We start from the raw sequence: 16696 nt of genomic DNA, 5'->3' as shown, positions 1-16696 counted from the left end.
TTCAAGACATGTATTTCTCAATTGTTCAAAATGTGAGTAATTTATCTGTTTAATGCAAGGGAATAAATCACACCTAAGAATGACTTGTGTTGTCAGTGTCGTCGGTTGGAAACGTACGATCAAAACATTTGCTTGCACTGACTCACTTTGCCTCCTTTTGGCCGTGCTCCAAAGCAAAGAGGGAGCTTTAATGCAAAACAGTGACTCAAGAGATCACCTGTTACTGATAATGTAAGAATATAACAAGCCTGAGGCCAACTTTCTTACACAAACGTCATACATTTAGATATGTGGGGATGAATTGAGGAAATAGTGACACTTTGTTTGAATATCATGAAAAAAATCCCATTTTCTTAATGGTGGTTTTGTATTGGCAGTGAAGCTCTGAATCTTTGGACCTCTGTCAGCTAAAAGGTGAGACCGGAAAAGCCATCAAGATCATTAAGAAGAAGAATCGCACCGCAGAACGCACGACCAACGTGAAAACATGCGCTCACATATAGAAGGCCTTAAAAAAAAGCACCCAAAAACATTTTTCTCAGAGTTTCTGGGTTGAGAGGAAGTTGGCAACAAGAGGGGGATTAGTTTAGGATGTGCCGAATCCAGCTCCTCTCTGGATGGCTGACAGCGCTGAGAGGGACTGACAGAAAACCGAATCTGAATAAACACTTTTGATTTCCACACATATTACACTTAACCCTATAGATGGAAAATTTAAGTTTGGTTAATATGTTCCACGGGAGACACCTTGATGAACCGTAAATAATTCAGACACAGGAGGTCTACTATCCTCCAGGGTGAGGTTTACATACCACATACGGGAGAACCTGCCACTTGTTCACCCAGTGCAGAATAACTAATCCTAAATGAAATGACTGAAGCACAGTGTCAGGCTCTAAAGAGTCTCCAATCCACCACCCACCCACCTACCCTTCACTCTCTCTCTCCGCTCCCCTCTTCCCCCACCCTGTCAGCCGAGGTTTGGCTGCACCGAAACAGAATGCTTTGCCATAAGAAGATTACCTTTGGTTGGGATATCGATGGATTAAGTAAGAATAGAATGAGATAAAATAGGACTGAAAGGGTTCCTGGAGTCAGCAAAGTTCAGACACCTGTTTTTTCCTGGTCTTTTCCCGCTTCCTCGCTCCACGACTGTAAAGATTATATCACTGTCGAACTGCAGAAAGGGAGGTGAGAGGGGCGGGTGGCTTAGGAAGGAGCAGGTTACGGTGCATAAAAATAACTTCAGGGCCGCAAAGACAACGCATGCAAACGCCTCTGAGCTTTTTTTTGTTTTGTTTTTTTCAGGCACACTCTTTAGAGATGTGGTCAATTTGTCATGTGCGTCTGGGGTTTGTGCGTTTGTGAGGATCGCACGGGTGTAAGTTAATGGGAATGCTGTGTTTGTGTGTGTGAGAGTGTGTGAGTGTGTCTATGGCAGCTAAGCCGCTCAAGGTTTCCAGGAGCTCTTTGATGTGTATCTGGGCAATGCGCTATTAGAGGGATTTTCCTAGTTGACAGCTCAGAGAATGTGTGGAGGAATTGCGATGCCAGCGGGCTAAAAGAATGCTGGAAACAGGATTAGGATCATATTCTGGCAGCTCCTGTCACTTCATCAATGGGCTAAGGTTTCCTCAGTGACAGCCCTCCTTCTCTGCCCGGCTAAAACCTTTAGTGGGACCATAAAAGGGGTGAGAGAGGGGAAAAAACAATGATTGAATGGTGTGCTATGATTTCTGTGCTGGGTTTGCTCTGAGGGCTTTGTGCTGGGAGGTCTGAGGGGGACGGCGTTGATTTGGAGGGAGGGGTAGGTCGTGGGGATGAGAAAAAGGGGGCTTTTTTTGAGGGGGCTGTGGTCTTTCTTGGAAGTTTTAACACCCAAATCCCCATGGCAGAGCATGTGGAGGGGTTTTACAGATGCTGGCGGACAGGGACAGCATCTTGGCGGCCCCCAGGGGGCGACAGCAGCAGCAGGTGGGGGAGGGAGAGTGGAACGGTATTTCCTGAACCTTCAGCACCCAGGTTGCCTGTCTGATCCCTACCTGCCTTCACTAAGTGAGACCTCCATTGCCAGTGATGCTCCTGAGGGATTATTCTTCAGAGGTTTTACGAAATGAACTGATCACATTAACATCAACATTTTCATTGCCTGTTACAACTTATAACTATCTTACACTACACTGAGAAAAACAATTAAAACCAAACCCGTCAATGAGCCACACTGTCGCAGTGGATGACACGTTGCTTCACTGACACTGTAGTTTATTTTTAACCAGTCACACATGCTGTCCTGCTGCTGTAAACACTGATGCAGCAAATGTGTATTCATCCACAGCTGAAAATAGTTCCAACAAATGCACTATAGCTAAAAACTGCAGTGCCCAGCTATTTTAGGAATATATATATATATATATGTGTGTGTGTGGGTGTGTGTGTTGGTTTTTGTCATGCCATTTAATGATATTTGTTGACTGTAAATGATCATTTAATGATATTTGTTGACGTTAAAAGAGAAACTTTGTAGCACATTTAACAGCAAACTGTTTTCCATGTGAATTTATCACATGGAAAAAAGCATTTCACATTTTTTGGAAAATGTAAAAGACGGTACATGTGGTTTTTGAACTTTTCAAAATAAAAGAGATAAATTCACATAATGTCTGCACATGTGATGTTCAGACATTTCAAATGTGCAGTGAAATGACATCACATGTGAAAAAAAAATATACGTTGAACATCACATGTAAAACACATTTTAAGGGGAAACTGAATTTCAAAAGCACATGTGGCCTTCCGACATTTTACATTTGAGATATATTTCACATTATTTACATGTGAAAATATGAAATATATAAATAATGCAATAAAGAAGCATCTTTAATGACGATTATTATCAAGCAGACCTGATCTCTCTTTAGCCGTAGCAGCCTCTGTCTCCATATCACTCACTGTATTCAGGTGAGTCATTTATGCTCTAAGCTGAATATTTTGAGGGGATTTTGAGGTGCTCCCTCTGCAGCTGGGCCTGAGGATGTGTGGCAGAACAGGTCTTGACTGGGCTTATGGGGTGGTCTCTGCCATGCATCTTGGACCAGCTGTCTCCATGATGCCACCAAAACCCCCTTCCCCCAGGAGTGTAACTCCACACTTTGCTCACCCATGTGAAACAATACTTTCACAATACCACAGGAGTTTGATTGTTGGCGACAAGTTATATAATGCCAGGAATTACAGACTAGCATGCAAATGCTAAATCCTCCTCTCTTTCTCCTGAGAAGTGGATGAGACGGACTATATCTGCAGGCTTCACTCTGGCTCCCCAGCTTTGTGCTACAGAGACGCTCTCCTTTCTCCCCCTGACTTGGGTGATAATCCTGACACGCACTGTCTGCATTTTTTACTGTACGTGTTTAAGCGCATTTGCAGAGCATTTATCTCTCCAATGTAAACCAATTTGGCTATAAGGGCCTTGGGCCAAGCAAGGCGCTGGAGGGAAGAAAGGAAACCTCAAACCTAGCAGATGTGCTGCGAAGGGAGGATGGGAGAGCTGGCGAGGACGCGGTGGTTGATGAACAACTGAATGCAGCAAAAAAAAAAGGGAAAGCGGAACCGTATGGGAGAAAAAGAGTGTCCTTTGTCCGAAGGGTAAGCTTTTGAAACTTGGGATAGGGGCCTTTAAAGCCGATAGAACGTGGATCACTGAATTGTTGAGTCACAGAATCTGAGAAAATCATACGGAGCTCCCAGTTAATCCTGTCATAGTGAAATCGGTGGGCATACTTTAGGGATCCCAGCTCCTTCTGAAGAAATTTGGAGTCTGCTGTATTGACAGAGCTGCTGTTTGATACCGCCTATACACCTGTATCAGCTGTCTGTTAATCTGCCTTCCCCTCCTCCCACTAGTCCTCCACAGCACGTCGCCTCCGCTGGTAGTAATGGCTGATGAAATGGACCAAAGACCTAAAAGCTGCCAATCTTGCTGCTTCTTGATGTCTCCTGTAAGTGGCTCTGGTTGCAGGCTGAACTTGTCACTTTGATCATCTGAAAGGCAGGAGCCCTGCTGTGTCAAACATTACTACCTGCAATTCTGCAGAGCCATAAAGACTATGGGCTCCTTGGTCCCTGAAATGGGACATTAAGACAGAATCATCCTAGTTTAGTTGGGGCGATATCAAGGTGTTTTATTTGCTGGCACACAGGCAGGGTCTGAATGTGTTTGGATGGCTTTTAAAGTACCTGATCTTATAGTCTAAGGTTCCTGTAAATGAGGTGTTTGCTGCTCTTACCAATGAGACGTTACATGAGACGAGCACCTTGGCCTGCCAGGGCTGTTGGATGGTTCTGCCGTGTGATTACAACAGGCTGAGCTTTGGCCAGACGCCCTCAGCAACTTCTCAAACTCTTTCGCTGTACTGTCTCCCCTTTTTGGCAGTTTCTGATGTTAAGTCCATCACTACGTCATGAGGTTTAGAAAGTTTTCTTCTACACTGATTGCATTGATCAGGTTTGAAATCACATGGCATCAGTTAAGAGCCTGACTCTTCTTCAGTTCGTTTGGGGGCCTTGTAAAGCCATTGGAGTCAAGCAGCTTCAACCCATAGCTAAAAGATGCAAAAGGCTGTATTTACTAGGAGGCAGCTGATTTGATGTTAAAATCTCTAATGGCACTTGAAACACTTGAGTGCCCTTGAGCATCGTCATTAATTATGAAGAGCTTGTTGTGACTATAACAAATATGGAGACCTTTTGTCAGCAGTTTAAACGTCACAATAGCTGTCATAGCAGCAGTCAGTTTAATGTGTTCCAGATAATGTAACGTTTTTCTGATCTTGAATGCACCATTCACACACTCCCAAATACATTACCATGCAAATACTTACAAATCCAGTGCTTCTATTTCTTCTTTATTACCGATGAGTGAGTCTTTACTAATATGTAGACATGGCTCTGTCCTCTTGTCTTGAATGTCTTCTTCCTGTTGCTTGCTTATTAGGACTTTTTTTTTTAAACAGGAAACAGTTTAGTCATAAGAGGAAAAGCACAGCTGTCACTAGGTCAGCCAGCATGCACAATACCGGGACCCTGAACCTGCGGCAGCTAAATGGAATTCAGCCATCATTCATTTTCATTTTTTACACCTGTGCCGCAAAGGCAAAAAAAGTTCTGCAAATTGGGATTGTGGGTTCATGTTTTCACTGGTGTGTTACCATCCAAAAAACATTTAATGGTGAGAAGAGATGTCGTTTTAGCATCACATTAGGAGCTGGTTTGCTGCCATTATTCATTCCAGGAAGAATTTAAACTACATTTATTAAAATGTAAATGCTTTGTCAGCTGGACCTGACTCATTTTCCTCTGCTGTCCCTTGCCAGAATGTTGGCCCTAATATTTTCATTGCAGCCTGACACATTACATATATATTGCATATTTACAAAAGCTATGTGTATGTGTTTTATGATAGCACTGTGTAAATGAAATTAGATTAGGGCGGGATTAAATGGAGTTTCGACAGTCACCATTATTCTTTTGAATTTATTTGGCAAACTGTTATTCTTCTGCATTGTATCACTAATGCTTTGATCATCTGTGATGTTTTTAAAGTGATACATTATATAAATAACATGTAAATTGATTGTGAGATGTATAATATAACACACACGACTGACAAATTGTAATTGGTAAATGTTTTTAAGGGGCTAATTTGAAGGCTGATGTTGTGACTGTGTGTGTGTGCATTTGTCATTGCGTCTGTCTCAGATCCTGAGGGATTTATGAACAATGTCAAGTTCCCTCTGAAGACCTGAGTCTCTTCACTGCCTCTTAAAGCTTAATGCTCCCTGACTGAGTGGCACAGCGAGAGCCACACACTCTCTCTCTATGTGCCACAGATAATGCTAAGAACAACCTCTCAATTCCAGCTCTCCTCCTCGCCTAATGTGCCCTCCTTCCTCTACCGCACGCACACGGCTATTTGCATTCACTGAGACGGCAGTGCAAACGTGGGTGATTGTAATGGAAAACACTGACATTGTCCCTAATGGTTTCCCATCCCAGGAGAGTTTTAAAACATATGTAAATTTATGTAAACCCAACAGAAACACATATTTACAATAGCACGGGGTAATCACAATATGACGATACGGTGCGCTGGCCTCGTAGATGGAGGCGCCATGTGTCATTAGTCTCCTTTATCTCTTTTCTGTTTCCTGTTATGGCATCAGTGCAACAATCACTCACAATAGGAATGAAAATGATCTGCGCTCATCTGTGGCACAGTGATGGAGAGGGAGAGGTGGAGGATGAAGAAGGAGGTTTTTGTACCCTCACCTCTGCTGGATTCCTTGAAGGTGCGCCACACTTTATAAACTCTGTTCATTAAACATTCTACAACAAAACCAGGTTTATAGTACAGGTTTAAAAAGCTGTAAAAATGGTACATCACAAAATGTATCAGGAGGAAGGAACAGAGGATCACATTTTACCTGTTCAGGGTGAGTTATTAGTGACTTACTGAAAACTAATTCCAGCATTTCTATGGAAATAACTGTGGAAACAAATAACTGCAATGGCTTCTCATATTAGAAATCACTTTATTATTATTATTATTATGTCTCAGTCATCACATCACCCTGCTGTCAGCTCTTATAAAGGAGACAATATTATTTTCCATATTCATTATAAATCCTAATTTTCAACAATTTCTGCATGTGGTTTTCGTTGATTCTTTGCCTGAAGGTGACATGAAATCAATCTCCTTCCCCTCATGCTACATTGCATCAAATATTAAACAATGGCAGGACCTTTTGCACCTACAACAGGAAACTAAAAAGACAAAAACATAAAGATCATATGATCGTGCCTGTTGATGTAATTCAGACTTAATTTTAAAGCAAAATGTTTATCAAAACCAAGAATGTTTAAGTTAATATGTTCCTAATAAAATACTAATTTAATTCATTGTTAAAACCTTGAGGTTTGTCAATCAATGAATAACACATTTGTAAAAAGCACATAAAAGTTGTTAACCTCATCAACCAGTGGCTTTCATTATATCCTTATTATGACCCTAAAAAGCCAAAGAGCAGAACGTTTAGGAGTTCATCCTCATAGAGCAGAAGAGTGAAACTCAAAATATTAAAGGTTTTTTAATACTCAACTTCCTTTCTCTAAAGCAATATTTCCTGAACTTAACTCACTTTTCATTTTGTTTTAGTGTGGTTAACAAAGGATGTATGTTATGCAGTTATTAATGATGATTATTTCTAATTAAGAGAGCACCTTCAACATTAATGTACCCAGAGTCTCTCATTGTTAGTGTTTCCACATTCACTAGACATATTCAGGGCGAATTTCATGTGCAGCCCCTGAAGTTGGCAGCCCCACCTGTGGCCTCCAGGCCTTACTTTCTGCTCTGTTTGACCAGTTGTTCAACCTCCTTCATGAAGCGCAGGCAGAGCTCATCCTGCCACGGCAGGGCGACGCACTGCACACCCACGGGAAGACCCACACCTCCAGCCACAGCCTGAACACAAGCGCAAGATGCAGTTAGTCAACAGTCGGTAATAAGAACCACCACAGTCTTCTGTCTCCACCTTCTGACCAACTGTGGAACTACTGTTTAAAGAGTCACTAAGATGTCCTGACACACAGAGACTAAAGCACAGGGGCCAGGACAAAGGAGTGCGCATTGTTTGCATGCCCTCACCCCTCTCAGAGTCAGAAGGTGATAGGTAGCTGGCTGGTTAATATCATGGATAGATTACTGAACAGGAACACTAAGTACAGTCCCAAGGTTCCTGGACCGGAGTTCCTGGACCAGAGCCAAACATCCACAAAGAGAGGCAAAACAACAGACACAAAATGATCACAAAGAAGTGCAAAAAGACCACAGAGAGTACAAAAAGACCACAAAGATACTCAAAAACACCACAAAGAGATAAAACAAACTGTGATTGGCATTTTGGTTTACTATTTTCTGACATTTAGACACACAAAAAAAATTAATCTGCTTAGTACTTTAAAGAAATATCATACATTGCACAAATTGTTAGAACTATCTCTTTGAAATAATGACAACGTGTATACTGGATTGGAGTACGTTCAGCAGTCAGTAGTCTGAGTGAGAAGATAATAAGTGAGAAGTTGAAGTGCTAAATGCTAATTTCCTTGTGGTCAACGATCGCTTAATGCAACTATTTGTGTAGATGACTTTGATACAGCGATTTCAGCACTCGATTTGATTGAATCTGATTTTTGTTTTGCTTCCTGCAGCTGAAAATAACAATTACAGTAACACAAATCAGTAATTTAACTGGGGGGAACTGAAGAAAAAATTAAAAGCTTCACAAAGTATTATATGGTTTGGTATCAGTCACCTCTCCCTGGTTTCTTACCTCTTTGAAGAGCTTGTCCAAGAAGTCCTGATAACTGCCCTTATAGTGCCTGAGTTCCTCCTCATCCTCAGCAGTCACCGTGGAAACAGGAACAACCCCGGCAGGAAAGTTGAGGAGATTGTAAAGCATTGTGTACGAGAGAACGTCTGGAAAGAAAAAAATACAGGTTACACAGGCTTTTTATGGTGGTAATATTACTGCTCTTCTGTACAGTAATCATGAGTGATAATGTACAGTGCTGTGATATAGATGGACACTTTCACACACCGATCAGCCGCAACATTAAAACCACTGACAGTCGAAGTAAATAACATTGATCATTTCGATCAATGCCACCTGTCAAGGGTGTTTACCTGGGGAAGAGGTGACATCAGGATGCACTGTGTCCAAGGGCCAGAATTTTTCTAAGCAGACAATGCTGGGGTTGGACATTAAAATAACAATTTAAAAAATGTAGGCCTAATTAGCCAATCATTGTTTATAGTTTTTTTTTTAAACTTTGGTACAAAATTGATGCCTCGATGGGTCACAACTATTTTGGCAGCATTAGGGGGTTTATACAATATTAGGCAGGTGGTTCTAATGTTGCGGCTGATTGGTGTATCTCATGCCTCTCTCTAATTGTTCACAATGCTCTTTCAGGTATTACACACAACTGTTTAGGGTAGCGTACGGTTAAGCTTGCCGCAGTATAAGAAGTTGTAGGCTGGTCCAACAATAGGGCACAGCAGCACATCTATGTTGAATCTTCTCCACTCTGCTATGGTTTCTTGAACGTAGTCCTTATGAAAACACAAGAGAAGTCAGTTTCACCTGTATGCACTCATACATGCACAAGCATCGTTATTTGACAGCTAACAGTACCTCAACAGCAGCATGCTGCTTCCACAGATCTGGAACAGACCTAAAAACAAGGCAAGGAAAGAATCACCATGTTTTGGCATTTTGTCAATTAAGAACAATGTGTGAGTAACAAAGTCGTCAACTTCAAAATTACTTTCTCACCCAACTCCACAGGTAGCACTGAGGATGCTTGGGATACGAGGAGACTGTAAAAAGACAAGCATGACATAAGACACACTTTAAGCATAACATTACTGTTTTATCAAGGTGATTTTCGGACATGCATCACATTCACCGTCCCTGAGGAAGAATTCCATTAGACAGTATTTACATGTGTCAGAGAGGGCGAGGACTCACCAGGGGCTTGAGGAGGAATGAGAGAGTTCTCTTCAACCAGTTCGGAAAATAGTAAGGGAAAACCTGTGTTTTGAGACAGGGGTCCACGGGGCCCCCCTTCCTAAAACAGAAACAATAAGAGCTCATTGGCCCACAACATAACCATTTACTCAAAGGGATTATAATATGGTTTATTGTAATAGTTTGACATGTATAATAAAGTTTCACAACATGGTCTTTAAAAAAAAAAAAACAACCATAACCTAAGACTATAGCTCATGCTAACATGCGCACAATGACAATGCTAACATGCTGTTCCAGATGTTAGTTTAGCATGTTAGCAATGTAACATTTGCAAATTGGCACTCGAGACAAACTTAGTTAGTTTTGTGGGTATTTAGTCATGAACTGAAGTAAAGGACAAATGAAAAATTTAACCTGATGATGGTACTGGATGAAAAATTAGGCGATCAACAAAGTTATTACAACCGCCGCTAGACATCCCTGCAGATTTTCAAAGGACTTTTACCCGACTCTTGATAAGTCCTCAAATTGACCATCTTAATGTTATACTGGAAAATATATACTAAAAAGTGCTTAAATATACAGACATTTAGATGGACTAAATTTTGTCCAACAACAAAAATCTACTGAAATGCATCAACTCATATGGCTTGGTCTGTAGAAGTAAAGCACCTGTAAATGGGGACAAAAATGAACTTCCAGAAAACTCCTTCAGGCAAGTAGTTTCAGCTGATGTGCCTGACAATGTGTGATACAGTGGCATGCATAAGTTTGGTCACTCCAGGTAAAAATATCTAATAGGTGTGAATAACATAGATGATTATCTACTCTCCAAAAGGCATGAAGTTGTAGATTAGACATTCTTTTTAACATTTAACCAATATTAATGGATTACTTTTGGTTTGTACAATTTTAGAGTGAAAAAAAGAGCACCATACAAGAGATTTGAGCTCTCAGATAACTTTTACCAAAGTCTCTGACCTTGATTAGCCTGATATGGCTGTGGCTTGATCACAATCATCACTAGGAAAGGCCAGGTGATGTAAATTTGAAAGCTTTATAAATGCTTTGACTCCTCAAATCTTGTCCCAGCCATGGCTTCCTCTAAGCAGATGCATAGCACTGTAAAGATTAAAAGACTGAAGAAACTGATGCCCACAAAGCAGGAGAAGGCTATAAGACAGAGGTGGGGAACCTTTTTCCTATCAAGGGGAGGGGGGCACTGGTGATTGGGCAGCACATGAGAAGCTTAATATGTAGCCTCACTCAGTTTTGAAAATAGCTGCTCACAGTAGCAGGTTGTTGCTTTGCAGCTCAATGGGTTCGTGTTGTAGGTTGTCTTGAGCATCAGCTGGTTCCACATAGCAAATATGTTCAGTTCCTTTTGTTTGCATTCATGTCCTGAAAGTGCTCACCAAATGCCTGAAGGAGTTTTCACTCAATGGCATATTCAGATGTCACAGCAGACTTTTGTTCCTACGGAGTAGGGAAATGCAGTGTTTCCTCATTCCAGCTGCCCTTGCCACAGCTTTAACTTCACTTCAAATGATTTCACATTTGAAAGCAGAGAGCTGAGAAGCTGCTGCAGCTTGAGGTTCAGTTCTGAGAGGTTCTTGGTAATGTCCCCACCATGAAGGCCAAATCACACAGACACCCTGCTATCACTGAATTTCCACATCAGGTTCCCTCACCTCTATGAATTAGTGCAGAAAAACATACACTTGTTTGGTGCTAGCAGCTCCACAGCAGCAACAACCTTACCCCTGAAAAATGTATTTGAGTTCTAAAAAATAAAGTTATTCCTTCAATAGTGTCTTTCACTCGGTTCTTGGCCCTGAATATGCTGATCAAATTAATTTGGTTATTAACGATGACGACGCTGATTAAATAACTGGCATCTTAAAGGGAACTTCAACTCACAGTTTTTGAAGCAGGCTGGTAGCTCCGTCTCCTAACACACCCTTTACCATCAGTTCGGTGGTTACGTGACTGATCTTCAGGGGACTGTAGGGCACCAACTGAGCACCAACAAATGACAGAGAGGTAAGTAAGTAACTACATTAAAAACATAAGGCTCATATCCCATATTTTATGTGGCCGTAGATTGTATAGTGTGTGTGTGTGTGTGTGTGTCTCTGAGTACTGTGGTCTTACAGTGTGCCCTGCTTGCTCTAAGAGAGCTTTGACCTCTCTGATGCCTCGGACCATGCTTGGAGACGGTCCTGTGTAGCCATCATTCTCTAGGTAACCGATCCTCAGAGGTTTGGAGCTCTGGTATACCTGAGGACAAGACATTTTCATACTGTCAGATATGTAGGCAAATATTTGAGTGGAAACACAAAGAAATAGATCAACTTTTGGTGAAAAACTGATAAATATACGCAGATAGGACATTGAGGCGCATCTCAAGGATAGAATTTATTTAACTTTATTTAACTAATTAAGGCACTATGTTCGAATGGGTTAACTCTGCTGACAATGAACTGTAGGTTTAAACATGCTTGCGTTAAATATGCTCACATTCTTGTTAAATCATCCTTGTTATGGTCAGTGTGTCCACAAATTCAGTTCTCTGCTCACTGGCAGATGGCCAGATCAGGACTTTTGGCTGGCTCCATCCAAGAGTAACTAAGTCCATCCACAAGCACCTCTAACGATCACTAGTTTATATATTAAATCTTGACAAACCAGATTATATCACTGCCAGGCAACCAGGAGAGACTCCATGAAGTTACTGGTCCCAGCACAGACACCCCGACACACACACATTTCACAGTGGACACACCTGTACATTAAAAGGTATGGGTGGAACAGTGGGGTCCAAGGAAAACATGTGGTCACTGAGCAGAGCCTGCATACACAGAGCCAAGGTGTCCACATCCCTTGCCATAGGTCCAGAAGATGACAGCACTAATTTAATAAGAAAACATAAGAAAAAGTAAATACATTTTCTCTAACACATATACAACCCTGATTTCAAAAAGGTTGGGATGCTGTATAATTTGCTAATCCTTTTTGACACTTGATACAGCAACACTTTCTGATGCTGTATCAAGCGTCAAATGCTGATGTGCAACCTACGAGACAAATCACTGAGCTACAAAGCAACAGCCTGCTACTGCGAGCAGCTCTTTTCAAAGCAGACTCTTGCAAAGACCCGGTTCTGCTCAAGACTGACTGACCCAAACCTGGAAAACTAGCCGTGAGTAGTAGCATCATCATCATCATCATCATCATCATCACGACCATCTGATTTCAGATGCCTCACCAAAACTTAATTAATCCCACGTCAGGGAAATTGTTACATGTAGCAAACAATAAAAGATAGACATAGGCAGATCAAAAGAGTCATTAAAAAAATATACAGAAAAAAAAGAAAATCAGCCATGTATATGTACATGGCCTTCAAAGGATGTTATAAAAACTGAAATGGGCCTCAATAGGAAAAAGGTTCTGCAACCCCGGCATAGAGGATATCACTACATGAGCTCAGGAACACTTTGTGAAACTGCTGTCAACAAACAGTTTGTTTGCTATTGATTGCATTCTGTTTTGATTTACTTTTTACCCAACTTCTTTGAACTCAGGGTTATAGTCCTGTATGCTGGCAATAGGGATACAACCGTGACTTGCCTGTTTTCTGCCCTCGAACAATCGGTCTTACACCCCGTGAACTAGTCAAAACACAAAGAAATCAACATCTGAACAAACCAAAATGTGGTGCAAAGTGTAACACCTTGTACAATCATATCCATAAAACTGACAGAATCAGAGACACTCACCTGAGCCGACCTGATGTTGGCTTAAAGCCACAGATTCCACAAAATGAGGAAGGAATGCGGATACTACCCCCTATATCAGTGCCTAAACCAAGCACGGAGCCTCCTCCACCGATGAGAGCCCCCTCCCCACCCGAGGAACCTCCGGAGGTCTTCTGGGGGTTGTGGGGGTTCACGGTCTGACCATAGATGGGGTTACCACAGTCATAACTGGAGATGAGGCGACAAGAGAAAAACACAGATAAGTAAAGAGCATCATGACCTTTGCATGTGTAAAAATCACATTTTACCCTTTGTGTCAGACATTTATAATTGCATGAGTTCATCGTGTGACAGCAGGTTTACTGTGATAATTTGACTGAGAAACTATTTACTTTAGTAGGCCTTGGGGCAAGTTAGTTTTCACGAAGGGAATAGCTCCTTGTCTCTTCAAAACTTCCACAAGCACGCTGTCCTTCTGGCACGGCTGTTCCAAATTAATGAGGACACCGCAAGAACTGTCATGATTCTTGTGTTAAAAAGAAAACAGGGAACGAGAGCAGTGTTAAACAAGAGCAAATGGAAGACATCAGGAAACCTGAGGTATATTAAGACTGCACACATATATCTAGAAACAGTCAGTGTAATTGCCATCCTGTTATGTTGCAGGTAATGCTAACTACACAACACCTTGTACTCAATGTTTTCTTTGATGCTAACTGGAACTCCATACAAGAGACCTTCCTTCTTGGAGGCAACAGTTTTCAGCTCGTCAAAACTCTCCAACAAGATCCCAGTGCAGCAGTTGAGCTTTTTGTTAACATCCAGAGTCTGTTGGAGGAGAGAGTTTAGTAAGAAATGTACCAGCACGAAGATCATTTATTTGGTGAGAGTACATTAAAGTTACTATGGGCCAAAAGCCTCCAACAAATGACTGTGTTTAGCGCCATTTTATGGTGTGTGCAATTTTTTTCTTGCTATGAGACTAAATGCGTGAACTTGAAGACTTGAAGGGTGTGTTACAGCACACAAAAGAAGAAGAAGAATCCACTAGATTACATTCCTGTTAAGATAATGATTCGTTTAGGATTTTATGACAACTTCAAATTGGAAAACTGAAATCTCTAGGCATGGCCAAAAAGGCCACAACATAAAATCAAAAAGAGATACATCAGGTTGAAATTGATTTTCTATTTCCACGGCTGTTTTTCTGTGTTGGGATGGAACATGTGACTTGTGTTATGTTGGGTTATGTTGGGTACTGAACCTTTTCCATGTAAGAGTAAAACACTTCCTCGGGGCTCAGTGAGCCTTCCTGCAGTTGCTTTGTCAGCTCAGACAGGGACAGCTTCAAAATGAGGGCAGAGTCTGTCGGATTCTATAAGACAGAGACACACACACACACACACACACACACACACACAGCTAAGTGAATACTCTTTCAGGCATTTGGAGACAGGTTTCAGAACATGAAAAGCAAACAACTGAACATGTTTGCCATGTGGAAACATGGCAAACATGTTCATGTTCATGTTCCTGCCAACCTACAGCATGAAATCATTGAGCTGCAAACCAACAGCAGGCTAATTTTTTTGTATTTATGCACTGCCTAGTGGCTCAGGGCCAGAGGTTCCCCACCCCTGATCGAAACTATGCACTTTTCAATGTATCTCTTTCACACTTCTAACTTTCACAGCTGTTAGTCTGGCAGGTAAGAAAATGTGCTGAAATTTTCCCTCCCAGCCCTCCTCTCAAACCTCAGCTCTCGATTTCTTGTAGTGGCGCACAGCCTGCTCAGCCCGCTGCAGGCTCTCATCTCTCTGGTCTCTTGCTCTCCGGATCTTGTCCTTCGCCTCTTGATGGCTGTTGACCTTCCGCACCAACACCAACAGACCTCCTGCGACGCATGCAGCACCTGTTAGTAGGGCAGCTGCCCGGCTGTCAAGCTCCACTCCCTGTAGACACTGTTTTACTTTCTCCATGGTTCGCCCCCTGGTCCCTTTCGCTCTTAGCACGAGGATGAACGTCGGCTAACTCAGGCACGCACAAGCAAACTCGTAAAACCGTGTGGCCTGCGACTAGTTATTGTGCTTGTCACAGCATTTGAGTCACCAAGTGGGTGCGGTTAAGATGTCTGGTTACATATTAATGATGGACCTATTTAACACGACTAACTAACTTGCTCAAACTGCCGCTGGAGAAGGCGGATAGCAGAGACGTCTGTGGAGATTCTAGAAGCCATTAGAAAACAGCAGAGACCTTTCCTTCGAGGATAGCATGATTTAGCATAGCCATTAAACCTTACAAGTTTGAAGGCCACACCCTCCCATTTTTCTCGGGATGCTCCCGTGTTTATACGTCTCTCCCGCTGTCCTCCCGTATAAAATACTCTCCTGTAAATTTTAACCTTTCCAAAAAGACAAGTTGACTGGAGATATACCGCGTATTTGTTGTTTGCTACATTCCCCTCCGGTCCAGCGGATGGCAGTGTGTAGAACATAGGCTTCCCTGTATATATCTTTATGTGAACGTAAAGGTAACGAGGACAGACGTCGCATCGAGCGCTGAATCATACGTCGACGTCGCCGCCATATTGGATGTGGCAAAAGCATACGGTCGGTGCGTTGGTGTTTGTTCCCTTTGCAGCTTGGTGACTGATGTGTTACCCAAATCATTTGATCAGAGCTACCACTTGCTCACAATAAAAACCAAAGGAGGGCTGATGATTCCTTCTGTGGGCACAGCGAAGGTGGTCAGATCGGCTGAGTGGTTTATTCGCTGGTCAATGTCAGGGCAAGCTGTCAAAGTGGCCTTGATCTGTCAGTTTGTCCCGGTTGAGATTGGCTCTGAGGATGTGTTTTTTTTCTGGGGGGGCACATTCAAGATACACAGTTTGGGATTGACAACCACCATTTTGTGCTGTTGTCACTAGTTGTGTCTGTCTTCCACAAACTGAGGCTGCCCCACATTGCCAAACTGAACACTCTTCAGTTGCAGAGTGTCAAAACACGGAAAAAGCTGTGCAAGACCATTCTTTTCCAAGTTTTTTAGCTTACAAACACACACACACACACACACACACACACACACACAGTAATTGTATAGATGTTCATCAGTGCCCCCGTACAGATAGATATATGTATATATGTTCATCATTGCCCCCTATATACAGTAGATGTATATATGTATATATGTTTATACATACATACAGTATATATGTGTGTGTGCGTGTTTTGATGCATATTTGTCTCCCAAATATATTAGAGCATGTGAATGGGTAGATAAAATGTATTAACTTAAATCACTTTGTAGAAAAGCACTATATAAAGTTCGGTCCATTTC

The 16696-nt window shown here is 41.9% G+C and overlaps 1 protein-coding gene across 1 annotated transcript; it reads right to left on the bottom strand.

Annotated features, from left to right (window-relative positions):
- Positions 1 to 6614: 6614 nt before the first annotated feature.
- Positions 6615 to 15807, bottom strand: LOC121605683 (vitamin D3 hydroxylase-associated protein). Its single transcript, XM_041935711.1, has 15 exons — positions 15112 to 15807; positions 14622 to 14732; positions 14045 to 14185; positions 13750 to 13883; positions 13379 to 13585; positions 13230 to 13270; positions 12382 to 12506; positions 11751 to 11876; positions 11517 to 11614; positions 9594 to 9693; positions 9399 to 9442; positions 9258 to 9297; positions 9067 to 9175; positions 8394 to 8539; positions 6615 to 7522 (listed from the first exon to the last, which is right to left on the bottom strand). Exons 1-15 carry the CDS (start codon positions 15334 to 15336, stop codon positions 7400 to 7402), a joined length of 1770 nt encoding a protein of 589 aa, XP_041791645.1. The 5' UTR covers positions 15337 to 15807; the 3' UTR covers positions 6615 to 7399.
- Between the last annotated feature and the right edge of the window lie 889 nt (positions 15808 to 16696).

This window comes from Chelmon rostratus, chromosome 4 (assembly GCF_017976325.1).
Source record: "Chelmon rostratus isolate fCheRos1 chromosome 4, fCheRos1.pri, whole genome shotgun sequence".
Taxonomy (NCBI): Eukaryota; Metazoa; Chordata; class Actinopteri; order Chaetodontiformes; family Chaetodontidae; genus Chelmon; species Chelmon rostratus.
The sequence above is the reverse complement of the archived record's forward strand: the minus strand, read 5'-3'. Positions and strand labels throughout refer to the sequence as shown.